General features: G+C 51.1%; 2 protein-coding genes across 4 annotated transcripts; both read right to left on the minus strand.

The window, feature by feature from the left end:
• On the minus strand, nucleotides 1-19,913 carry LOC144178300 (venom protease-like). Of its 3 annotated transcripts, none has more exons than XM_077706040.1 (7): nucleotides 19,792-19,913; nucleotides 10,260-10,363; nucleotides 9,800-10,170; nucleotides 9,597-9,738; nucleotides 4,223-4,299; nucleotides 1,696-2,241; nucleotides 1-641 (listed from the first exon to the last, which is right to left on the minus strand). In XM_077706040.1, the coding sequence occupies exons 2-7, from the start codon at nucleotides 10,351-10,353 to the stop codon at nucleotides 483-485; spliced, it is 1,389 nt and encodes a 462-aa protein (XP_077562166.1). In that variant the 5' UTR covers nucleotides 10,354-10,363; nucleotides 19,792-19,913; the 3' UTR covers nucleotides 1-482. The 3 variants fall into 3 exon arrangements, with proteins under 3 accessions (XP_077562166.1, XP_077562167.1, XP_077562168.1); XM_077706041.1 differs by having other exon boundaries at nucleotides 19,664-19,803; XM_077706042.1 differs by lacking the exon at nucleotides 19,792-19,913 and adding an exon at nucleotides 19,526-19,657.
• Nucleotides 19,895-27,059, minus strand: LOC144178305 (receptor expression-enhancing protein 5-like). Its single transcript, XM_077706055.1, has 3 exons — nucleotides 26,298-27,059; nucleotides 20,097-20,272; nucleotides 19,895-20,028 (listed from the first exon to the last, which is right to left on the minus strand). The coding sequence occupies exons 1-3, from the start codon at nucleotides 26,649-26,651 to the stop codon at nucleotides 19,998-20,000; spliced, it is 561 nt and encodes a 186-aa protein (XP_077562181.1). The 5' UTR covers nucleotides 26,652-27,059; the 3' UTR covers nucleotides 19,895-19,997.

The following is a 27,059-nucleotide window of genomic DNA, read 5'->3' on the forward strand; positions in this document are numbered from 1 at the left end:
TTTGTTTCCGGAGACCCGTCATTTTTATTTCTCCAGATGGTACAGGTGTTCATTGCGAATTCTTAGAAACGAAGTCAGGTGATGTGTACAGGTGAGCGGTTTTCTAGAAAACTCCACACTTTTTTTTCCCGTCTGTTGTCTTACTTGCATTACCTTTAGCTTTTAGCAGCAGAGCGAGTCTCTGGCAGCCTGATTAGCGTGTCGGTCGGCCCCAGGAATTGGATGGCATTGCCGGAGTTGTTGACTGCTGCTCTCGAGACTCGTACAACGGGAGGGCTAGCTCATGAGTGTTCTAATGAACTGACAGCAGTACGGACACGCACCCTGCCGGCTACTGTCGATACCAGGGAGCTCCGGCGTCTATAGGCGTGGGGGGCCAATGTGTGCTGTCACGGCGCGCAGGTGTTGGTGGAAGTGGGACCTCGGACAGGGATCGAGGGCGCCGGCGGGAATGGTCTATTTACAGGGGGTGCGCGCAGTGGTCACACGAGCTTCTGCTGTATCCAGTCGAGGTACTTGGCGACCCTCGTGTACACGCCCGGGTAGCCCGGCTCTGCGCAGCGGCGTCCGAATGACGTGATGCCGATGATGGTGAAGCGCTGCTCCTGGTCGAGCAGCATGAGCGGACCTCCGGAGTCGCCCTGCGCACGGAAAAAGAGGGTGCATCAACGTTTGGCGCTCACACGTGGTTTGCCACCGACAAGATTTTATAATAAACGCAGTCGCAGTGATGAGCGGACACTATAGCGGTTCTCTAAGTGCGGTCGGTTTTATTGACCCATACCGGCGGCAGAGATAATGTAGGAACTGATCAGGTAGAATGTATATCGCTGTGTCCGCCATCTTAAAGCTGATACATTTAGGCCTGTTGTATTGCAGAACCAGACGCGTGCAGCTGTTTTCTTTTATTCCCTCACTGCTAAATCACCACCACGTGATCTGCAACTGTCATGCGTCTCCGTCCACTGAGATTACTTCCGCAGGGTCGTAAGACAGTGGGTAAGGGTACAGCGGCGCTGTATTGGGGAACTGAACTCCACTGACGGGTAAGGAAACAGCTGTAAGCATCAGGTATATCGAGAGGTGAACAAAAGGGGTGCAAACAAGGCATGCGAAAGGGGCGCTAAAAACCGCGACGCTATCCTACTACTGTCGTCAACCGTAGGCCCGGTGCCGTTCTTCGGGCGGCCGTAGCATATACCGTGGTGCCTCTTTAGCTCGCTGGGTATTACAGCGAAGACATATTAGTAGAAAATGCGGCCGCGTCTACGATCGGCTTCCGATTTTTATGGAACATTAAACATGCACCATGGCGAAGAATACGCATCCACTGGCGGCAAATGCTAAAAATAAATAAATAAACGCTTGTAATGTCGCTTGTGGTCTTCTCGTACATTATAATGTATACCTAGTCCCGCATGATCTCACTGGTGGTTCAAAATAGTCAATTAAGCTGTTCTGTGCTTGTTACTGCAACCGATATACGGTACCGCTTGCAATCCATGCACGCGCAGAGATGGGCGCAGCATGACGAAAGATACCACTTCTTATCATTTCACCAAGAATGTGTGGGCGTGTGTCTGTCTGTACAAAATATCGGCATTAAACACGCATGGTGTCGGTCTATCCCTAACAAATAGACAATAGCAGTCTTTCTGGCGCGCGAGAGGAAGAGGAGGGGAGAAAAGGGCTGACCCTGCAGGCGTCCTTGTCGCCCTTGAGGCTCCCCGCGCAGAGGTAGTGGTCGGTGAAGGTGATGCTGGTGCGCTTGAAGGACTCTCCGCACGTCTCCAGGCTCTGGATGGGGATGCGCGTGTCCTGCAGCGAGGCGCTGGACGGGCCGCCGTAGTACAGCTCGCCCCAGCCGGCGATGTTGGCCATGCGGCCCTGGTAGGCGTCCTCACGCAGCGGCCCGTACGGCAGGCAGATGAGCTGCACGTCCTTGCCCAGGGGCACGGGCCGCCGCAGCGTGAGCACGGCCACGTCGTTGAGGTAGGTGCGCGAGTTGAACTCGGCGTGCCGGTCGATGCGCACCACGGGCATGTCCACCGGGTTGGCGCCGTCGTCGTTGCTCAGGTAGTCGTGCTCGCCCAGCCGCGCCACGAACGCCTCGGGCGTCAGCGAGCGGTTGCCGCTGAAGGTGCAGTGCGCCGCCGTCAGCACGTGCCGGGGCGTGACCAGGGCGCCGCCGCACAGAGGGGACCGCACGCCGTTGCCGTGCACGTCGATGAATAGCAGCGCCTGCGAGTGGTCGGTGGGGGCGTCAGAGCCGAGCTTCCGAGGGCTTTTCCGCGAGGTTTGGTCGCGCAGGCAATATGCCGCGACCTTGACCGACAAGATGCGTTATCGGTGCTGCTAGTGTCACTAGATAAGATACCGAGTGCCGTCACTGAGGCGCGCAAGTGAGCAACGGTGGCCATTTTGGTGTTTACCAGTGTTGCCAGATTTCCGCTTCTGCGGCCTCACCGCTAACTTTGACTAGGTCATTTGTAAACAACACGGCCGAAGACGCAGCAACACGACATCTTCGAACTTACTTTTGCCGCTGAAATGCTGCGAAGCGCGTAATCTTTGATTCGCGTTCGGGACGACGCCAGTAGAGCACAGCCGCAGAGCAGGAAGCTAAGCCTACCACAGTTGACCGACAGAAAACGTATAAACAATAAAATGGCGGTGCCCATGAACCGTCGCTGTGTAAATAAATGTCGCGCGATGCAAACTGACCAATGATCACGGCGGCGGCACGGAAAAATAAGAGAAAAGAGTGTCGAAACTCTGTTACCTTATCTAGACATACCGCAACCAGGGCCTCTAACGGTGCTTCCACGCAACTCCCACTATCATATCAGTTTGTGCGAGCACTTCACATTATGTCCATGCACGTTCGTTAGCTGGTGCTATCAACTCAGCGAGGGTGCAAAGTTGCAGTCAGTAGGAAAGCAACCCTACGCAGTACCGCACATCGAAGTCCAATTTTGGGGATTTACCGCGCCGAAGCTAAAACCGGGCTATGAGGCGCGCCGAAGTGCAGGGCTACGGATTAGTTCTGAACACGTAGGGATCCTTAACGTGTGCCGACACCTAGACAGGGGCGTTTTGGGGTTCCATTTCCGTCAGAAAAACGGCGCCACCACCGGGATCGAAACCCCGTCCTTGGGTTCAGCACGGCGGCGGGTCCGTACCGTAGAGGTTTATCGGTGCTTGTTAATGCTTGGCCTTATAAATGCTACCACATTAAAACAGTGTACGCCCTTCGAATTCGAATCACGCTTTTTCAGTGATCACTCGATGCATATCACGCCAGTAAAAAAGTTGTATTGGTTTTGTGCCCTAAGATTATTACAGATGTCTGAAAACAAATTTCAGAAATATTGAGAAGAAAATTGGCCAGTAGAGTTATATAATCCGATTTCAAAAAAAAAAAAAATACTCGCACCGATGTGTGACAACACATTTCAAGGTTATCAGAAATTTCATTGATAAGTGTTCTTTTTTATATAGCAGTAACAGTGCTCAATGTATTACCACCCGCGTTAAACGTGATTTCACAACTCTCGCACGCCCGTAAAATTATCGTATTGGTTATCGAATTAATCATAGAAAGCACAAGCAATCTTCCAAGTATTTAGACATTCTACCGTAAACGCGGGTGAGTGAAGTACGTGCGGCTTTAACGTGTTTTCGTAACTTGCGTAACATCTCTCACGCCACTAAATTAAGTGTTCTCTCTGTGCGTCTAACTCTAAAGTAATACTTTTCAGTATTTTTAGACATTTTATTATTACGATTGTAAATGACCTAAACGTATTTCCACCGATTTTTCAGTGTACCTTCAGCACCTAAAGTCCTAGAATCAGTTTTTGTAACTAGGGATTTAGTTATTCATACAAAAGCTACGAATAGATTAAACAATTTAAGTTAAATGTTTAAAGCGCATTGCTCGAATTCCTTACGCGCGTTTTTGCAGTTGCGTTACATATTGTTCCATATGGTTGCATTTCATATTCGAGTAATATATCATTACATTTGCGTTAACTGAGAAGTAAAGCTTAACAACATGAAAACGTGCGCGAGTTGGTGATGCATGTTGAACCACAGCGCAAACGACAAGACACAGGACGACAGCAGAGGACACACGAAGCCCGGAAATATGCGTCTAATGTGGTTTTTAGATTCAGATATACGGGCGAATTCCCGTAAAAGCAAGATATAAAATACTCACGATCCAAGGCCAGGCTCCTAGATTAGACTCCCGGCCTCCCACGATACGCACCAGGGCGCTGCTGGCGATACCGCAGTCTGCGCAAAGGAACACACTCAGCTGCACTTCGACATTTTCGCACCAGGGTCACACCGGAGTTACACTGGGGTCCCACCGGGGATAGCCCAGGAAGCATTACGACGCTTTGGCGGTTCGTGCTTCCTGGCTACGCCAACACACATGAAGGCTCTTGTGCGTTGGACGCCTCATTTCCAATCTGTCGGCGACCCCTCAACTTACACTTAAATTTACGCTTTGAATGAATGAATAACATCTCTACTGAAACGTTACGCGCTATTAGCCGCCTTTAAAACTCATTGCTTGAATAAATTTTCCTCCTGGGCTGAAAAGCCTACACGCCACCAGTTAAGGGGCCAAAATGTATAAATTTCAGCAGTTCATCACTGAGATAGAAGGCGGCGAAAACTGGCAACACTGCTCCAGAAAAGCGAGCGCGTTCGTCATCCTTCTACCACGCAGCGTGATCAAGGAAAAGCCGGTGCCACTATTCGCTCCGGCCGGAAAGCGAAATAGAGAGAAAAAAAGAAGCTAAGCTTTGTTTTGTGCAGCTGCTCCCAGAATAACGTGAATTTTGATCGAGAGGTTGGCTTCTGTGGAAGCGAGGGCGAGTCGCACAGTGGTTCTGGTATTCGGGTCGTTTGTCTTATCCAGTCGAAAAAGACGACAAGAAAATTTTCTGTAGTTTGCCGTATTTTCGCGTGCCCTACTGTCGTCTTGTCGTATCCTTGTCATGTTGTGATTTTGATTCTCTGTCGTGTGTGATATTCCTGTCCTGATTTTGATGTTCCGTCGTGCCGAATTCCTGTCTTGTCGTGATCCTGATGTTCCGTCACTAGTTGCACATCGTATGGATGTTATTGCCCATTGTGAAGAGTAGCGTAAATGACAGTTCTGTTGTGACTACATGAATGTTTGTCGTTGAGAAAAAATTGACTTTGTCATTACGACAAAAATGTGTGTCGTAACAAGAGATGGCTTTGTCATAACAACATGACTTCTGTTGTCACAACAAAGTTTTTGTCGTACGACAGAAATTCTTGTTAGGTTTTTGCGGTATTCCTGTTGGGATTTTAGACTAGCGCGATACCCTGAGAAAGTGCGATACCTTGACGAGTATATATACTCGTCAGAGTATCGCACTTCCTCAGGGCATCGCGCTTGACAACAAAATGTCCAGCGTGACGCGTTGCGCCACAGGGGTTCATCGACGCACGTGTCCTTGAGCTCGCCGCTACCGAGCGCGTCAAGGTAAACGGCGCGTAGTTGCATTGCGGACCAATGATGTGGCAACAAGAGAACACGTGACAACGAGGGAAAATGAATCTTCACGGGCGCCGAAATCTGGGCAACCGCGGCGTTTTGGTTTCTCGTCTCCATAAAAAAAAAGAGAAAGAAACGGCTGTCGCGAAAGAGATTAAACTCGCGTCCTCAAATTACAGATATTGTCTACGCTTGAAAAAGGCGTACTATTCAAATGCGTCTTTTGGCTTAAATACGCGCAAATACCAGTTAAGAGCCACAGGCGAAGCGGAAGACTATATCATTCAGCACGATGACCCTTGTTCCCCGTTCCTTCTTTGATGTAGAATTCAAATTCCGAGCTGTTGGTTCGGGCCGTAGAGCCTCTCTCATTCATTTTAGTTTCTTCTCCATCTCAAAAAGAGCCGCGACAACATAACACACGAAGATACCAATGGGCGAAAAACATTGCAAGTAAACGTGTCATGAAAACAGTTATCTTTGCCGAAAGGGTAAGCCAAGCTTGGAGAGAGAGAGAGAGAGAGAGAGAGAGAGAGAGAGAGAGAGAGAGAGAGAGAGAGAGAGAGAGAGAGAGAGAGAGAGACGAACCTGTACGGCTGACAACATGCACAACTAGTTCTCCTCGCTCCAGGGGGGACCCACAAACATTCGAAAACCTGCGGCAACTGGTTCGTCGCGCAACTTCTCTCGCACGTTGGCAATCAGGGACGTTCACTACAAGCCATATTGTTCTGCTGCTGTGTACAGCAAGTTCGCGGCCACATTTCCGTCCATGAAAGGCGCCTCCGAGGCGCTTGCGTTCGTTCCTGAAGCCGTTCCAAGGCCGAAGACGGACGGCGTCTCGAACGAAACAGCGCCGCCGTAGTACTTCTCGCATTCCCTCCCCTCGTATACGAGGAAGTTCATCGGGTCGCTGGCGTAACAAGTCGAAGCGAGTAGGCATCGTTTGCCAAACAAGGCACCCGCTGTGAGTACACGCGTAGCGACGGAGAAAAACAGAAGAATACCGTGTAGAAGTTTGGTGCGTAATAGCAACAGCGAGTTTACGTTTGCGCAGAAACAGCAGCTCACTTTTTGGATGCGCGCTCCTTGCCTTTCGCAATGTCCTTCGAAAGCTGTTGTTCGCGCAACAGTTGGGACTCTGTGGCATCGTCTACCCCGCTCGGGCATTTGTCAAGGCGGAACGCGATTGGTCTAAATGAGTGTCCCAACAATCGTTGCGGAAGAGAACACTATTTCATCCTGTGACGACGTCCACTGATTGCAACTGTAGGGCTGCTGACAGGGATGCGGGTATAGGCAATAAAGGAAAGTTGCCTCCCACCTTTTCACATCTGCCTCTCACCCTTTCCAGGGCTGCAGCCAATGCACAAGGGTGCCTGGACTGAGGTAAACCCACCCCAACTAGTGACGGCTCAACGACCACCATTTACTTTATTAAGCGTCAATTATCTCTCTCTCTCTCTCTGCCCGAGAATAGCGCTAGGGGGACCAAATTCCAAAAGCTTGCGACGGCAGGTGAGAGAAAATGCGCTAAAAACGCAAAGATCGTTTATTCACTAAACATTTCATCATTCCCCCTCTAATACCCCGGCTGCACTAGGGTCCGAATGTCATTTAAACTAAATGTCATTTGAGTCAAATGGGGTGTTTCGAATGCTATTCGGAATCCGCCGTGCTCCCCTGCAATTTTGATGGCATTTGAAAGCTTTAACAATCGCTCGCCGTGCTGCATGGTGCTGCTGCTGTCGAGTTCTGTTTTTACACAATAATGCAACAATCAAATTTAGCAGCAGTCTTTGACATTAAAATAATGTCAAATCATCAATAACGTAAGCTTTGACACGGTTTTCGCTTAATTCTGAATCGCAATCGAGGGTTTTTGTGCTGTCTGGCCACACTGGTTTGTCGCCTGCTCGCACTGGTGCTGAGACTACGGAATTATTGCATCTTGATATCACGATTTAAGTGAACAAGAAGTAAACAAAAGTCCCTCCATTAAGAATATTTTGTTTGTTTTAAGCACGCCAGTAATGTATTTGTCTGTGCTGACTTAGCACGCTGTGCGCGAGAGTGCTAGAAATGGCATTTGAGAGCCCCAAATGCCTCTCTGGGAGCTCATTTGGCTCGAATGTGATTTGAGCCGAATGGCATTTTAAAACCCAGTGGAGCAGCCCAACTTCGCATTTGAGTCAAATGACATTTGGTTCAAATGACATTGGGACGCTAGTGTAACAGGGGTATAAGTCCACGGCTGCCCAAGCACTGGTCGCCATTTCTGGAAAAATGTGCAACAGAGCATGTAAAAACGTGCGGGTTCGAGCTAGTTGGTAATCCATTGTACGAATTTCAAGCGCGAAAATTCAAACAGGGGACGAACGAAAGATAGCGCTTGTCTTTGTCGCGTTCGTACCCTATCTGAGTTTTTGCGCTTGAAATTCGAGCATGTGAAGCAGGGGGTTTTAATGTTTAATCCTTATTAAAGAACTCGTCGAGGAAATTAGGTGCATCCCCGTGTGTGCATGTGAAACTGTCTGTAACGAGGAGCAAGATAACAATGGCATTCGTAGACAAACAGTGATGCCGATGCGTCCTGACGCACTGCCCCCATTGAAGCACATTGCCCCTCCCCCAACCTCGCCACCGGCAGAGGACCGTGAAACACCCGCTTCTTTTGAGGACGCATAATAACGTCACGGATAGGACTTGAGTTCCCAAATAAAGTTTATTTTCTCTCTTTCTCTCTCTCTCTGACGCACGTGCCGGTACAGCTTCCCTAAAAAGTAATTAGAGCACGGGCTCGCGAATTTGAGCGACTTTCTATGTCATGTAAGGCTTTGCGTTTGTGTGCGGTTACAGCAGTACCTCCAAACTGAAGGACCGCCTCGAAGCATGTAAGAGATGTTGGAAGGAAACTTTGGAAAGGTCGCGGGTACGCATGAACCCTTGTAACTACTACGTTCGAAGGTACCTGTATGAACGTGCGGACAAAATTTTGCTCGCAGCAAGGGAAACAACTCAACGATCTGTGATACAGATTTCGAGCTTGGCATACACCGTGGGCCGTATCATATCGCGCCCTTAGAAACGGCCCCACTTAGTGATAATAAAAAGTGCTGGAAGATTACAAGATTGCAATGCGAGTTTTGCTTTGGCCCTCTTCGGAAGAAATCTGAATGAATTTTCATGTTCATTTCTAGGAATTATAAACATCAGCCAGCGCTAAGGCAGTTTCCCTGGCTGCTATAACCCCGTTCTTCTATTTCCGCCGCACAACACTAGTACTTGCTGGGAAGATGAACCGCGCTTATAAGCCCCGGGATGGAACCAATCGAGATGCGCCAGCACTTCTCTAGGCAACTTCGTAATCTATGATGACGGTATTAGCGCCGACGTGATCGAAAGCCGACATATTCTTACGTGCAAGAGCTAGCGCTATAACACCTGGTACTTCCGTACTTTCGTCTTTGCGACCGTTAGTAATTTAGTGCAAGCCATTTGGAATGTCTTTTAGTACATGCCAACGAAGCTTGAGCAAGCTTGAGCAACTAACTCAGGTAGAATGTCTGCGTAGAAATGGAGTGGAACGTGTTAGCGCGGGGAAAATTAAGGCACCGGTTTCCAAACCCCGGAGATAAGATTCGTGCAAAAGTGGACCTTTTTACAGTAGCGTAGCCCTGTGGCCGCCCGAAACACACTTGGGGCTTATAGAAGAACACGCCCCCTTTTTCTTCCGCCTGCCCTGCGCAGCTGAGGAAGCCGTCCCGGGCACCCCGGATGGTTTTGGTGGCAGAGAAATTGTTCGATGGCAGCCGTAGCGCCCACCTGTCTGCCACTTTCAGAGCTCAGACAACGGAGCAGCGCTTAGCTGGATCGGCGTTCGCAACTGGCTAACTCAATATGGCGTCGTTTTGTCTACATTTTTCCCCCAATAATGGCGGATCTCTCGTTGGGCGCGAGAGTAGCGCATGCGCGAAGCGCTACTTGGGTAAAGGTCCATTTGTAACGTAAGCAGGGAGGCAAGCACCCCGAACGCTTCCCGCGCGATTCGTACCTCGGGTGCCCCAGACCTTCTGTGGCTGTCTCGGGACTTTGGGTGGGTTCGGTGGGCGCCTCGGCCCGCTCCCACCACCACCCTGAAAGAACGGAGGCCGGCTTGGCTGCAGCGGTCGATTTGGGGTTGGGAACCGCGGCACCTGCAAGGCCCCAGTACCTTTTAGTGGGCCTGCCAACTGGCAGATGGTCTACAAGGCGCACCTGGGGCGGAAAGCCGAAGCCGTTGCCTCCGAAGCCGTTGCCGCCGAAGCCGTTGCCTCCGAAGCCATTGCCGCCGAAGCCGTTGCCACCGAAGCCGTTGCCTCCGAAGCCGAAGCCGTTGCCGCCGAATCCACCTCCGAAGCCGTTGCCGCCGCCGCCGCTGCCGCCGCCACCACCGCCGCCACCACCGTTGGACTGCGGACAGCACACGAGCGACTGGCGCCGTACAAAGCCGCAGAGCGAGCGCCGCGCCAGGAACTCGTCATCGAAGAGGAACCGGCACTCCTGGTACGGCACGCAACGCCCGCTCACTCCCAGCGGTGACTGGCAGAATCCGCCCGGCGTTGGGAGCTCGGAAGGCGGGAACACCACTGTGCGTGTGAAATGAACGCGATGTTAGTCGGTTGTCATCAGGGGAGGACGGCTGTTTGCGCTCTAGAGGAGTCCCAACGCAACTTACGTAGCCTCTTCTCCGGCTGTTCTTCCTCGTCCTCCTTGGCAGCCCACACCAGAGCCAGCAGGCCTAGCGCCAAAAGCACGCTGAGCCGCCGCATGACACCTCCTCTGCAGCAGCAACAACAGCGAGGCCGTCACTCACGAGGCGTTAAGGAGCGCCAGGAGAGGCTTGCGCTGCATCAAAAGCGTCGTCCGCACAACGCCGTGCGCGCATACAAACGGTTGCGCCTAGACGGGCTCCGAAAGGAATGCCCCGGAGAGGGCACTACGGATGCCCGAAGGTTTACCGCGGTTGCAAAACGACTGTTTTGAGCTACTTCAAGGCCGACGTCTTAACTTACCCACGCGATAAGCAAGTTTCCTTAGCTCGCGTACGAGAAAGGGACTGCTGCTAGGCCGCCCTAATGCGAGGCGATAGCAGCGAAGCAAGGCAACCGCTGTTGCCATGCTTTGAGCATAACGTCTATTAAAGCTGCGCAAAGGGAAGTGCGGTTCCGAATTTCGCTCAAGCAAGCCTCTCGAAGCTTAACTGACTGCAGGAGGCAATGCGTAAGGCAAATGTGAGGTTACGAGACCAACTTTCATTCACGATACTACTGACGTTTGGCTCCTGCTTGTCCGGAAGTGCTGATGGCGGGACAACTCTGGTATGGTAGCAGTTCTTCGCCGCACCACGAACAAGCCGCAATTCCTGCATGCCATCGACTCGGCCCATCGAACAGGGCAGTTCTCACATTTGATTCTCCCACCGCGCCGAAAGTCGCGAAGTATTATTGCACGGCCATTGCTGAAGCGTCCCCATTTCAGCCACGCCGCATGGTCTGCTACAACTGCCGCGACATAGGTCACATAGACAAATACTGGCTGCCCTTACAGCCTGTCGTAAATGCCGCAAGCTCTGCCTGGACGCAGATGACTGCGTCCCCACGATTTACTGCGTGGTTTGCGACGAACTGCAACACATCGCCCCGACTCCAACTGCACAGGCCGAATTCCCAAGCCTTAAAGAAACCCTCTGGCAAAGACCACGCGCAAGGTATATCTTGGGTAGATAGTCTCCCTTCCCAGCAGCCGCTACAATATGAAAGAAAACCCAAAAGGCCTCGCAAGTAAAAAGAACCGGATATAAACATGACACTTATCCTTGCTCAGCCGAATGAGCTCCAAGCCGAGAATCAACAGCTTAAACCGTAAATAATGGAATTCAGAAGATGCCAAAGTAAAAAAAAATCAAAAAACAACAGAAACCATTCACCCGGCCAACATATAGCTCGTAACAACAGCTCCCCAAATGTTACTCACTAAAGTACGCTAAACTCACTCAAGTACACTGACTCGGAAAGCAGATATAAACACACACACACACACACACACACACACACACACACACACACACACACACACACACACACACACACACACACACACACACACACACACACACACACACACACACACACACACACACACACACACACGCACACACACACGCACGCACGCACGCACGCACGCACGCACGCACGCACGCGCGCCTATATAAGTTGACACCCAACTGCACAAACTGTGATTTAGCGTGACTGCTGTTCAATTCTCTCACGTCGCCCGGGGCCAAAAGAGTACACACACACACGCACGCACGCACACACGCACGCACGCACACAAACACACACACACACGCACGCACACACACACGCACACACACACGAAAATGCCATCCCAAGACCACAACCAGGGCCATTGCTTCTTCTACCATAGCCTTACAGCTAAATTGCCATAGCTTCCAGCACCAACAATCGACCACTTTATTGAAAGTTAGAACTACCTGTCCCTCCTTTAGACTACTTGAAAAACTCTTTACACTCCCCAGGATTTTACGCTGCACGAAGTTCACCAGTGCATCAGTCTCCTAAACAACTTGTGGCCGCGCTTCAGCTGGGACAACCACTGCAGTCGGCTACGCTATTGCGCTTCGTGACAACTTGGAGTTGTCTCCCAGAATTTGTGGAGATCATCGCGAAGTTGCTGCGGTTTTCAGCCGCCTTCTTGCGGACCACGAGTGAACTGTTGCCTTGTAGTATATAGAAGCCATTGTCACAGCCCCATAGTCAGGACAGTTTCGCATAGATGCCTTTTCTTCCAAATAAATTCCCTAACACCCGTCATCGGCGGCAATTTTAACTCCGGCATCCTCACTTTCGTCAATACCGTGGAGTTCAATAAGTCTTTTTTTTTTATTTCCAACAAACCCTTCATATGACGCGTATTGGATCGTACCATGCTAACAACAAGAACCACGCCTTATCTCACCTGAGCGACGCCTACCCTCATTAAGGACCCCTCAATCCACCACTTGGGGTAGAGGTCACTTTCCCATCCTTGTAGTTTGCCACGGTAGAAAGAGCCGCTCTAAACAGGCCCTTCCAAAAATTGACGGGGCTTTTTTCAGACTCTATTCTTCAAAACGAACCCCAGGATTCTCCAGGAGCATTTACCCACTTAATCGACTGCTTCATAAAACCGGCTACTGAAGTGACCCCATGTTCGTCCGACACTCCCACTCTTGACAATCGCCTCACCAACCCGTGGAAACGGGTTTATTAACCTCACTTAGTTGTACCGCTCCCCTGGCAAGCCTCACCTTCTTTCCATGCACACACATAACAAACACAAAGCCATCAACTCCTACCATCGACAGCTTTACAACACCAATTTGTCGACACTGTGCGCCCCATTTTAGGCCCAAATAATAATAAAAAAAAAGAACGCATGACCCTAACTGCGGCTCTTTAAAGTAAGAATCACGGGGAACGGATCACGACATTGTGACTACCATGTTTCCCCGCACCAGCGTTACGCCGCCACTGCCTCTACCAGAAATTTCCATTTCGTCGTCCAATGATGACCTCAGTCTACCATTCCCTCCCTCCGAACTCTCTGCGTCCTTATACCAGGGCTAACCGCAGTCGGCCCCAAGGCATGACAAACAATTTCGCCATCTACCTCCACCTGCCCTCACTCACCTCCGCGGCCCCATCAACAGGTTGCGTGAATCCGGAGATTTGCCCGTCCACCTAAAACACACAATCGTATTCCCTATCCCAGGCCCAAAAAAACTCCGGTTCAGTGCAACCGACCCCTCCAGTCTTCGACCAATATCACTCACCCTCAATCTCTGCGAGCTTATCGAGCGCCTCATAAACGATCGCCTGATTCGTTACTTGCGATATGTACAGCCCTCCCAGACTAACCTCGTTCCCAGCCTCTACGATAGCATTTGGGTACTTCCTAGCTTAGTAAGCAGGGATGCCCCAGTAAGAGACCTCAGACGTTGATTAGGAATTTTCTCCACGCTCGCCCCATTCAGTTACAAGGCTCCCACCCCGGATGGACACCTCGCATCTTCTACTTCGACTTAAGCTGCTCAGTCTGGCCTGCTTGAAGTGTCAAAAAGAGCTCGACAGCCCGCTTTACTATTTACGCAGGCGTCATCACCCTCGGGACAGAATCAGAAGTATTTTTCCCACCAGAACAAATGCGGATCAAATTGCCAGCCGCGGCGAACAGCCTATTATAGACATCGCTTACCTCCCTTGGCTTCAAACTCGTCCCTGACAAGACGGAGCACCCCCCCCCCCCCCCCTATTTTGGCCCAAACCGCCCGAAAACTACTACCAACTTCCCACCATTTCACTTGCTGGCACTTCTGTGTTGCCTCATTCGCATAGGCGTCCCCATTGGCCACAAAAATAGCCCCGCAATCTGGTCATCAGACCAATTGAACAATTGAAAAGTAAGTGCAAAGCTATTATACATACTATTCGCCGCCCCTGCAACAAATACGGTGGCGCCGGTCAAACCCCCGAAGCATTAACACGAGCCGTTACGGCAAACACCATCACGCACTGGCTCAAGCCAATGAGCTCAATTTCAGACACGGGCGTACACCGTACCGTATACATGTACAGAGCCAATCTGCGCTTCATCAGCCGGCCTCCCTATCTGTACCCGCCTTACTGCTGTACCCCTTCCTCTACTGAAGATTATTGTCCAAGAACAAAACAGATCAACCCGATTTCCAACGCCGCCTTACCTACCAAGTAACTCGGACCGTGGCTTAAAACGTTTAAAAGTCTCCACCCGTCGTTCCAATTTCTCTACCCCTTGGCATAGCACAATGCCCAGCACACCCATCCTGTCTCCTAGTACCGCCGCACTCGCGTCAATTGAATTGCCATACGAAATAGAACCAAGCGAACTGAAGAAATTGGTATATTTGATCATGCCAGTGTCACTTAATTCGTTGTCGGCGCAGCCCGGATGTCTCTCTATCTGCCATCAATTAATGGCTCCCATGTGCATTACATTCCACATTCCACCTCAACTGAAGCAGAATATTATGCGATCACCCACACATTGGATTTCCTCTTGCATGACCGATATCCGCATCCTTACCAGTTCGTTTTAAGCATTATACCCCATTAAGAACTCTACCACCACCGACCCACTATACCGCCGCGGTGGCTCAGTGGCTAAGGCGTTGTGCTGCTGAGCACGAGGACGCGGGTCCGATTCCCGTCCACGGCGGCCGCTTTTCTAATGGAGGCGAAAAGTAAAAACGCCCGTGTGTTCGAAATTTCGGCACGCGTAAAAGATCCCCAGGTGGTCAAAATTAATCCAGAGCCCTCCACTACGGTGCGGTCCATCGCCTGCGTTGCGTCGGCGCGTCAAACCCTACAATCAATCAATCACCGACCCGCTCGATCACAGGATCATTCATCAGTTGGAACGGCTTGGGCTCTCTCATCAGCTGAACACCGGGACATGAAAGGAACTCATGCAGCTTAACGGGAGAGTTTGCGTCCAGGTATCTCCGCTCTCTGCACCTACCCCCCCCCCCCCCCCTTTTTTTTTTTTGACGTCTCACCTTCGTCAGCGGTGCGGATGCACCGTCATGGGCAATACAAAGAACTCCTCCTCAAAACCCTCACCCACCTGGCTTCCTGTTCTCCTCGCCATTCCCATAGCGACGCAAAACATCACCATGCCCTTCGCAAGGGTCGCCCCTTTCCACGTACAAGAGTCATCTTCTTCTAGATTCCTCGTCGAGAATCATCGTCGCCCCATCTACGTCGTCCCACTTTCCGTCCTTCGCATCCCCTTGCTCTCGCCACCAATGTATTCGTTGAACTTTTCGTCGTTTTTCACAGGACTGTAGAGAGCGTTGCATAAAACTGCCCTGTTTATGAAGATTCGTGATTTGGGATTTTTATAGTTTCACTGTTAAGAATAACCGCGGTATTGAGATCCTTTTCCGGCAACACAGCAACCTGTTTACATGGCGCTATTGTATGACCTTCAATGATTCCATAGGCGAGACAGATATCAGTACCCCCCCCCCCCCCCCCCTCCCCATATTTAGTGTATTCCGAGTAGATGTGTTCACCCCGCTACGAACACATGGCTTTCTTATAATTCCTTGCAACAAGTAATTCTGTTTTCCCACTTGGGCGACGTCGTAAAAGTGCCAAGTGCCGCATATATTTCATATTATTAGTCAGCTCACAGTGGAGTTCTGAGCGCACCTCGATGAATGGGGGTGAGACAACAGAAAAGAATACTATTTTCCCATCTAAACCTCTTCCTATCAAGCCCCCTCAATAGAAAATAAAGTTCCCACTCTCTCTTCCCCGTTTCCGCCAGACTCTTAAATATAAATGACTGAAAATGTAAAAGCTTATTGAAAACGAACTGCGCTGTAAACTTCAAGCGCTGGTATACTGTACTTTGCTGTGGATATCCTATTCTGAGTGCCGGCTGTGCGTTGATAGTCCCCTGATTCCGTTTGCTAAAGTATTCTGGTAGCGAACGTTACGTCCACAATTTAAACGTGCAAGCAGATCTGTCAGCGTGTTCGAATGGCCACCGGAAATAGCGTTGCGGAAGCAGCCCACACGGCCCAACTCTTCGCGATTTGGCCGATTTGTGACGTCACCACTTATCAGATATTCTGCAGGCGACGGGAGGGTACGTGCGCAGTATTCATTCCAGGAAACACTAATGGGTAACCTTACTCGGTCCACTCAAGGGCAGACATTCAAAGCTGTGGCATTCAAGAAACAACTAAAAAAGAACAAGGAAAGACGTGCGATTTTAATCCCATTCGCGACAGACGCGCGCGATTAACTTCCGCGTTGACCTTTCAAGGTTGAGCTAAAGCTGCTCAGCCGTCTAGCCCATGGGTAGGCAAGGGGGGCAGCGCCACTCTAGCACCACGTCTGGAAACAGGAAAGATTGCTTAAACCCAAATCGGATACCATACTGCTTTAAAATTAACGACGCATCAGGGGTAATTCCCGAGGAGAGGGAGGGGGTGTAATTGCGCAAGAATGTACACGAGGATTCGGCATTCCAGTGAGTATCCCTTGTAACTTGTCAGTCGGGATCGCATTTACTAGATCATTCTGTTGAACAGAACAATAGGAAAGCCGGAACAACACCGCCTGGATAAAAAAGGCCATCTCCCGGATTGATAAACTTGACACTAGTAGTAAGATAGCGCGCTTCCGTTGGTCACTGAGATAACAGCAGCTGTCAGAGACGGCGAACAACATGAACCACATAGTCTGCCTACCAGCATAGTGCATGTAGTTCAGTGAGAAGGAGACACCCTGACCTTCGCCCATATCAGACTGTGTCAGACAGATACGCTCGGATGGTCAGACTAATGAAGCGTGTAACTCTCGCTTGGCTCATCAGCGAGTTTACGGTGTCGCGTCATAGGCCACTAACACGATGAGATGCAAGGCGACGTTTACGTCACCGTTCTTCTGCAGCGCGGAATACCACGCTTTCTAACGCTCATGCGTTCGTTATGATGGACCAAATGTGCAATGCACACTCCGTGTTGCCTTTATATGGCAATGAAGGCGGTGCTTCAGCTCAAAGCACCTTGATCTTGAGGCTTAAGTTACACCCACTTTGACAAGCCTCAATGCTCGGATGTTCAACGCGTGGAAGAGCGCGCAGTTTAAAAGTCAAAAGGAGGAGGCTTTCGCAGAAGACGGCAACGTAGCACTCGACGCGTTCTGTGAGCATCCGCAGTCGGAGTGTGGCAGCCACTGCAGAGCACTGGGCGGGGCACTGCATGCTTCCTGGGAGCGGCTAGCTTCCTCGGCGCTGCCGCTGAGCAGGTCAACGTGTCGGAAACGCGCGCTGTGCACCCGCATTCGGGTGCGATCCCAGTGCAGCCCAGGAAGCGCGTGGCCCCGGTGGGCGAGTTCGCCGCGCTTCCAGGATGCTTCTCCGTCGTGACGCCAGTGCCACAGGAGAGGCATGCGTGCCGAAAAGCCCAGGTGCAGGTATTATTGCGCGAGCGGCACACCGCACAGTGTCGCGTATACTGTCCACGGATGCTTGTTACGGTAACCCATATTCGCAAATTGGTTTAGGGAACCTTGCAAAGAAATTATCCTGGACGGAATAGGCGCACTTTAAGTGGACATCTGCAAGGTGTCGTCTAAGGGATTTGTGTATACAAAGGGCTCGGTGGGGAAGTATGGTCACGTGGCAATAGTAAAAAAAAAAAAGCGCCGCGTGTTACAGAGGAAAGAAAATGACAGGTGGTTTGCCTGTGCCCACCACTGAATACCGCGCGAAGGCAGCATAGATACCTGCTTATACAGCGTTATCCTATACTTCACTGCGCGCGCATGTGCTACTCCGTGCGAATGCAACATTTTGCTTTTTTTCAGAATGCACTGACAGGGTACATGGAGTACAGACAGATTTATCGTGGTTGACCCTCCTAGCCCTTGCGCCGAAAGTAATTGATTGATTGACTCCTTCATTCATTGATTCCTCAGTGCATGGGCCAGCAGCGTCCGTAGCAACACGCTCAACAGCAGAATGTGCACCACGTTGTGGATATGTGTGCAACGCTGCGTGTGTGCACCGCTTTGCTAGAATAACGGCAGCAACTGCAGGGTATGCAGCAGCACGCCGGAGCCGAAGCCCAACGTTTCTACGGGGTCTTGCGTCGCCACCGGTACCCGCACCAGCGAGTACCGGTGGCGATTGACGGCGTTAGACCTCAAAGAGTGACGTTAGGCCTCACCTGATCTGTCTAAGCTTAACACTATTTAATCTTCAGGTTGATCCTTACGATGTTGCCACGCAACGCGGGCTCACTGTACAAGGCATGTTGCGGGTACCGGTTGATGGCGTTAGACCCTAAAGCATGACGTTAGGCCTAACGGCGGGCCGGCGCATACGTTGCCCCCTCTTTAATTGCGCATCAACCATCCGGCAAGCGAGCCATAAACTAAATTTCGGACGGCTTCAGCACGTTCGCGCGAGAGCGGCCGAGGTAGGTCTAAGTGCTTTCGCGCTAAAACGGCGAATGCAACTGCGACACCTCGTTGAAACGCGCGGGAACAGCTGTAGCATCATCATCATTTGCGTCTTGTCCAAGGGCTCTTCAAGCACAGCATATTTGGCCGTCGACTGGGACCGCGCAGAACCGGCATTTCGTGCACAGCACATGCATGCAGAGGTATATTGGAGAACGCTTCATGAGCAGAAATTGATGGTGCTTCCGGACGATATTCTGTGGTCAGTTCAACCAGACCGCATGTCAGTTAGGTTGCAACGCATAGACTGCGCCGCAGCGACACACGTGTCAACGGCCCCTTATCGCGTGACTGGCGACCGTTGCGCGCGCACTGAGTCGGCTTAACCACCTCATACTGCCCAAAAAACATTCTAACAGGAAAAAAAACCATGACAGAGCATAGCATCGAGTCTGAATATCACCATCATTAGCAAACAAGGACAAGTTAACCTGCTATAATATGTTTTGCGTGTTATCTGCTAGACTAAGCTTTCCTTGCGAAATGTTTGCACATAAGTTGTGTCCATGTGCAAAGCGAGCTACAGTTTGCAGGAACCATATAACGAAGATAAATTGTGCTGCGAGTTTGCTGCAGTGGCAAGGCGATACTGCACTTTTGAGGGCAACACGTTTTTTCATCCCGCATCATTGCTAGCGACATGGGCGTATAGGTGCAGACTCGTAGCTCACCAAGGTTTGCGCGGCAAACAATCACGCCCCGGCAACCGGCGAGTATTCTACTCACAAAAGAGCAGGCTTCCCAGGATATTCCGCACGATAGCTAAGCAATGACAGACACGCTCAAAAGTTACAAGGCCGCCTAAAGGCAAGAAAATCCAGCGTGTTCGGTGAAACTTGAGCACACATCACACGTCCCCTACTTGTGGCTTGGTCGGATTGAGCCTCCTGCGCCGTACTTTAAACAGAAGAGGATTGCGAAGCAGCACGTGAAGAGGCTTCCTTCCCGCTGAAGCAAGTCAACAAAGGCGGGCGAACACAAAGCGTTGACGCGTCCTGACCTGCGGTACTAACGGGGCGGGGGGCCGTGTCGAAGGCACAGGTGCAGCGGCAAGCGGTCAGCGGCAGCAGCAGCAACGGAGGCAGCAGTAGTGAAGGGGGCAGTGCCATGAACGCGCAGTGCACTCACCCTGTCGGGGGCTGGTCGCCGAATGGCTCTACTGTGGGGGGAAATCCGCCTCCGGCGACTGAGGCGGCGGCGGCGGCGGCGCTGCGGCGCTCAAGGCCAACCGCCTGGCTGCACGCGCGCGCGAAGAAAGACGCCCGGAGAGGGGATTCCCAACAATTTTATTGCCTGATCGGGGGGACACACATCCCGGGAAAGTCGCCTCTTCTTCAGAGCACGGACCGCCGCTCCATGGGCACACTGCGCAGGAGAAGAAGACCATGAGTGAACTGCCGCGGCGCGCCTAGTCTGCACGCCGCGCGTCTTGCCTGTTGCGCATCTTGTCGCGGCGTTCGTCGCCGCCCGTCGGCATGGGCGGCGTCATCTTCTTGGCGCCGTGGGTCAGGACGAGAGGCCGGAACAGGCGGTGCGCGAGCAGCCGCGCGTACAGGTAGTCCGCCCCGTTATTGTCCCCGGGCAGCGCGCACCAGGCGAGCAGTAGGAACTGCGAGGAGGTGCAAGGGCTCAGTTCCACGGCCGGTCCACACAAGAGCGGGATTTGTACGCTTGCAAGAGGTGCCAGAGGTAACGGCGGGGTGCTGAGTTTACGTTAGGCCATGTATGCTCATCACACCTTCAGATGCCTGGATGTTCCACTACGACACACGCGTTGTGGCGCCCCGCGGCGCGCGGAGTTCCGCTGATGGAGAGAGGGAGACTCCGCACGCAACGCGAAAGTAGACTATACTCGGTTACAACTCAAGAACGGCACCACCTCATGTAGTGTATCGCTCCGCCAAAGCGCCGGACCCGTGACGTCAGTGCGCGCGCGTTTTGAAAGGGGTTTGCTATGAATGCGTGATATCGTCTGCCTTGTCTCACGCAGTTTGTTTGTCGTCACTGGAGTCGTTTATAAGCATATTAAGTCCAAAAAATCACGGGAACGGCTCACGCCATGTTCAAAATATTCCCAGTAACGCCCTACTTGCGCCGCGCGGAGAAACATCCGGCTACGGTGATAAGGCACAGCGGCAACTTCCGGTGCCGTTCTTAAGTTTTCACCGAGTATAAGCGTAAGTGCAATTAACAAAACGCTATAAGTTGGTATTCAGGGTTCTGTAAAACCTGCGTTTGCCAAGTAGGTGTTTGACTTGGACAACATTCTGGGTTTTCAGGGTAGGGGCTTATAGGGTACGGCGACTCCGCCACCGGTATTACTATTTGCGCTTTACCCGCCTCCTTTCAAAGATACGAGGAGATTGCGTGTAAGCACACTGCACTCCCGTTCTGAAAAAGGTCTGTATTCAACGAGGGACGGCAAATAACGAAATAGGAAGGAATCAATAGTAATGAACGGGTACAGTCGGACGACGAAGGTGAAGCTGGCGCTCGGAATTTGCAGCGTCCTATGACAGTCTTGCTGAGGCAAAGGCGTACGGCGAAGGACAGTAACGAACAGAATATTCCCAACTAAGAATTCGTTCGACAAACAGGATCTGCGGTCATTAAAATATAACCAGGAAACAAACAAGCTAGCGCTCTCATGTAAAGCAACCTTAAAACAACGTCTTCGCACTTTGCAATGTGGAGGTTCTTGCATTTCCTCTTTCTGCGTGAGAAGTAAATTTTGTCCACCTTTACGCGCTTTCGGTGCCATAGCAAACACCCTGTAACGCCACGTTCATTTTTAAACCATACAGTATGTTTTTGTAGAGACAGCTGCGACGTGAATCATTTTTGTGGTAAGTACTTTGTTACTGGGATATTCAGGTTTTTTTTTCTTTGCAAACACCCGATGCACACTATTTTGCATAATTCATAATCTTACTCAACTCTCATAATCTTACTGGTACTCAAACTGACGATATGACAATGACTACTCCTATGGTGCGTACAACTTGGCACTGCATAGCTGGGCGCAGCAAATAATGAAAGGCAATTTAATGTTAATAATCGGGACACCTTTCGTTCTGATGTACGAGTTGCCCAAGATTAAGCATATACATAAACACCAAAGCTCATCTTAGCTGTGGCAGTGTGTACTCAGAAAACGCACAGAAAATTGCGCTCTTTGAAGAACCAATTACCAGCGTCGTCAGAAAAATAAAATTCCGCGCCATTTCCACTAAAGTGAAACCTTGGCGTTTTTGTTAACGGAGGTGTAACCGTTGGGGGTACAGGTATACAGCTGTACTGTAAACGTCTCTTGTCTTTGAAGCGCGAAGCCCTCTAGCGCGAGGCGTAAACGAGTATCCCGGTTTTTTTTTTTTTTAGTACGTACGCGTTACGAAACGCTCCAGCGAGAGGCGTAAACGAGTTTCCCCGGGGTTTTAGTACCGTGACTACATGAGACGAACGACGATTACGATGGCAGGAGACGCCAACAGCCCCAGCCCCTAAGGGGCTTCGCCCCTAAAACAAATTATGTGGAACAACGAAAAAATCTATTCTACTTTCGCCTTAACGCCAACTACGCTTGGCCATGTAAAAACTAAAAACAATGGTGCGAATATTTAGCCGCTTTCGGGGTGCTTGACTTTACTGTTCGAGGCTCAATGAGCTGAAACTTTTAAAGTAAACACTGCACGTGCGAGCGCTCTGGTAGGCCGCTCTACGTCGCGTCAACAAGACTGCGCGCTAGAAACCACATAGTTACTGGTACCGATGCAAGGCGTGCGTCTTCCACGGGAAATTTTAAACGCCGACAAACTCGGAAGAGGCGTTCGAAGGCATGTGTGCCCAGCTCGTGCACCTGCTGTCAACAAACTCGTTCCAACTCTGCAGCGCGCGTGGATTTAAATCTCCTAAGCAAGCAGCACCTAGCCGCACGGTTCGCAAAATCATTGACTTCTGTGCTGTTACGTGTGCTCGAAAATCGCGCAGATGTAATTTATTTTTCTCTCGCCTGGTAGGCTGGGAAATGTACAGGTGCCGTCATAAGTAACTATAACGAGCATTTGTGAATATCACAACCCATTTGTCTTACTGTCTTTATGACAGCCATTACCGGTTTATAGGAAGCTTTTTCGATGAGGGACGACTCCTTTAAACGCACACCAATGCAGCCAGACAGTTTCCGGAAGAAGAAACTCCTGTATATTTACGAGACCCTGTTACAGTTAATTTTGACGGCACCTGTAGAGGCGTCACCAGCACGTAATATTCGCAGCAAAACATTCATCCATTTTTTTTAAATACAGTGGACTCCCGTTGACACAAAAAGACGAACATTTTTGCTCTCTTGTAACGCCCGCAATGCAAAAAACCTCAGTTTAAGACGAATTTCTGATAATACTAACAAATCTTTATGGCCCCTTCTGTCTACTGCATATCTACTTAACTTACGGGCTGTTTTTAGATTTTAGATGCGACGCTGAGAGGAGCATCTCTTGCCGGCGGCCCTGTCCTGCGTTCGTCGTCGTCGTCGTCCGCGTCCGCACAGCTGCCTCTCTCCTCCGCTCACTTCCTCTCCTCTCTCCGATAGCGCGCCCTCTCCCCCAACATCTATGGCGCGTGCAGTGCGGCGCGCTCTCTCACTCCGCCGGTGGGCGGGGCTGCGCGCGGCGCAAGCACGCTGTGCGCATGTGCAGCGCCCTCTCTCTCCGCGGTCTCCTCACCTTCGGGCGCGCTGCGCATATAAGCGGAGTGCCGCGGTCCGGCCGGTCTCTCAGTCGACGGTCGTCTGCGCTACGCGTGCTCTCTCTCTCTCTCTCTCTCTCTCTCTCTCTCTCTCTCTCTCTCTCTCTCTCTCTCTCTCTCTCTCTCTCTCATTACCCGACGATTGTTCACGCAATTCGAGTAATCGACCCAACTGAAACGCACAATAGAACCCCCTTCAGCGTCGCATGACACCAGGGTTCCCGCGAGGGGAGGTGGGCTTTAATTTTTTTGCAATGGCTAAAAGTACCCGAACTGCAGCTGCAGTAAAACTCCGTTAATTCGGCCCCCGTTAATTTGGCATTTCTGTTAATTGCGGACGCGGCGTCCGGCCCCGTACAAATTTTACATTGTCTAGGGCTGAAAACTCATTAATCACAGATGCGGCCGCAATTCGGTTAATTTGGGCACCCCACCGAGTTTAGGCGGGGAAAAGCAGCGCAGTCCGCTGCGGTCGCACTTCAGCTACTTCGCGGATTCGCAGCAGAAATCCGATTTCTGCTGCAGAAATCGAAGACGGGCGCTTTGACAACATCATGCCGCCTGAAGTACCCCTCTGCGACTACATCGCCAACAGACAATGGCGTTGCCGTTGCCGGGATGGTTACAAACAGCGACATCGTCGCCGAGGTCTTGGATGAAGCCGAAGGCGAGTCGGCTGACGAATTCCCTAATGATTACAACGAATGCCCGCGCCTCACACTGAAGGAGACAGCACGTGCGTTTACCGTCCTACAGGGAATCTGCGTGCATGCAGATTCCTTATTGTTTCGCCGGGCGGTGTGCGCGGACTGAACCACCTCCAGGAAGTTCACAAAACAGTGATTTCCTCGCACATTACCGCCGCGAATCAAACGACAATCACCGACTTAAAAAAAATTAGTTTATTGATGTTGAAAGCATTTTTCTGTTATGACTGGACCTGCGATAATTCGGACGCTCGGTTAATTCGGGCATTCACTCCGCTCACGTGAAATCCCAATTAGCAGGGTTTTACTGTAGTAAGAAGACAGCCGGTGGCAGTGCTATGCACTGTGGCGCCAATGCCCCGAAAGGGCGCGGGGAGTGCAGAAAAGGCGGACCAATGATTTCAGACTTCAAGCAACTTCACGGCAGCACGTAGAACTAACTCGGGTCAGGCGTGCCGTCGGCCGCATGATGGTAAGGGTAGTGGGTCTTATGCACCGTTTGCGAAAAAATTAAAGCCGTTCCACTCAACGTGAAGTGTAGAGCAGTGATTCGCCATAATGGGCTGTGTCGTCGTTACGAGCTCACTGCGGGTAACGACGTTTTGTTCTTTTTGTCCAGTTTTGTTCTTTTCCTGCTTTCTTTCATCCCGCACGTGCCGGCGCCTTCCTGCGCAGTTTGGAACGCGTCGTTTTTGGCAGCCACTCTTCGTTTACCATAGTATAAACCAACCCAACGGGCGTTCTTAACAAAATGGACGCGGGGGCTTCCTGTTATGTACAGATTTTGCCTAAAATGTACCTGCAGTTTTCTTTGCGCTAAACAGCGAATCACCGAGATTGTGACGAGCGCCAGCGGTTCAGGAGTTTCGAACGGTTATGAATGTGTAAACTGCTTGGTTTTCGAAGCCTCTGCGTTACGCCGTTACCGTATACGCCGTGGGGCTCTACTTGGGTCCGTAATTTCGCTGCGCCACCTGATCCCGGCAGTCGCGGTGACATTCTGACAGCGAACGAGCAACGACAAGGCGGGCCCCTAAAGTACTCTGCACTTAACTTAAAAAATAGAATCAGGCTTGTGGCATATTTTGGTTCATGAACTGAAGAATATAAACTGCCCCTCTCCTTCGCCCTTCCCTCCCCCCATGGTCCGCCCAGCACCCCTGCACTCGCGCCAACATCCTCGGTTTGAAGATTTAATTGTCGTCCTACCGCGGGGAAGTGGATAACAGCCCCAAAAAACGTTAAAGGTACCCGCAACATTAAAAAGTTTTCAATTTTTTAAAAATGCGCCTGCGTCGGACTCAATTCTCCGGCGTTTAATCCGCGACTTATTAGGGGCAGGTTACTGATTTATGGAAACAATGTTTAGCCCAGTAACGGCAAAAACGGTGAAGAGACTGGACAAGAACCCGTCCATTCTGTTAACCGTCCTTGTCTTTACTGCACTAAACCATGCATGTTTTCATAAATAACGAACCAACTCGCCCAACAACACGTTTTTATAAAAGTTAGCGAGCTCTATACTGCATGAAAACCACGCTATAGCCAAACAACAAGCTCCTCGAGACTAAGCAAGAAATTATCTCGCATTCCGGCCCTGCTAAAGTGTATGACCAGCGAAGCGTATCAGCACATGACATGGAAATTACGCAGAATTCAGGTGAAAGGAGCGAGGAAATTCTATTACTCTTGAGTGTTGGCGGTGGTAATCCCTCTAAAGACGCGCAAATACTTATTTGGGCTCTACTGATATTAAAAACTGTGCCGATTAATGGCAACTAATCCACTGCAGATGCACCCGAAGTGATGAGACATATAAGCTTGAGGTAGAGAAATCATCTTTTGAACGGCGTGAGACTTTGGCGATGACTGCGTTCTGAAAGCACCCACACCGAACTTTCGTTTTCCAACGACGCGCGCTTGATCACCTTATCAAGCGCAGACTACGTTACACACTACGTCATACATTTATATAACGCATAGCTCCTTCGCGACCGGTGATATGCATTTTCGTTGACTGCAAGCTTGGTATTTTTAAGCTGACTTTACCACATTGTCTTTTGCTGCACGCGCACGGACGCCGTAAATCCCAGATCCCAGTGAAAGAAGCTTCGCTTGAAAAGGAGTCTTCCGACATAGTGCGGTCAAAGGCCAGGTGCGGCCGATAAGGGGAGAGGAGGGTACCTTGGCGAGGTAGATTTTGACGAAGTAGCGGCCCACAAGGCGCACGAACCAGCCGCATATGACGTTGAGGATGGCGTAGATGAGCCAATACGAGATCCACTTCTGCAGCACGGCGGGGTCCTTGCGCTCGAGCGCGCGCAGGCTTCCGAGCACGCCCACCAGCGTGCTGATGGTCTGGCAGAGGAACGAGCTCATCAGGTTCACCGCGAACATGGAGAACACCAGGGCGGCCGCCCCGTACAGCAGGTGCTCGCGCCGCATGCCCGAGTGGCGCTCGACCTTGTCCAGGGCGCTGCCGATCGGGCCGCGCTCGCGCAGGAGGCGGCCCAGCTCCTCGCTCACTTGCTGGGCCATGGCTGCTGCCGCCGCCGCTGCCCGGGGAGAATTTTACTCACGCCTCCTCCGCCGCCGGCCGTGCAGGACCCGACCCCTGCCCGAAGGTGAATGCGGAGGCTCGTGGCTCGAGCAGCTCGAGCGCTGCTACGCTCGCTTCGTCTTCCTTTGCAATGGCTGGAAACGTGGAGGAAAACGAAAGGGAAAAAAACTGATCCGAATGAGTAAGTCTTGTTAATCCACGCCATTCATTCTGTCTTTTGGGGCCGCGACTCTGCCGGGTGATGTAGAAACGGAGGCTCATCATTTTATTCAACCATTATGTTTCTGGTCGCTTGGATATAAAGGGACGACATAATTAGTCTGTAGGGTGGGATTGCCCCGCAGTCCCCTTTGTTTCACTCAACGCCCACGTTTTGTTCTGTGCAA

This window comes from Haemaphysalis longicornis, unplaced genomic scaffold (assembly GCF_048455015.1).
Source record: "Haemaphysalis longicornis isolate Haplotype H1 unplaced genomic scaffold, Haemaphysalis longicornis Haplotype H1 scaffold_4, whole genome shotgun sequence".
In the NCBI taxonomy this organism is placed as follows: Eukaryota; Metazoa; Arthropoda; class Arachnida; order Ixodida; family Ixodidae; genus Haemaphysalis; species Haemaphysalis longicornis.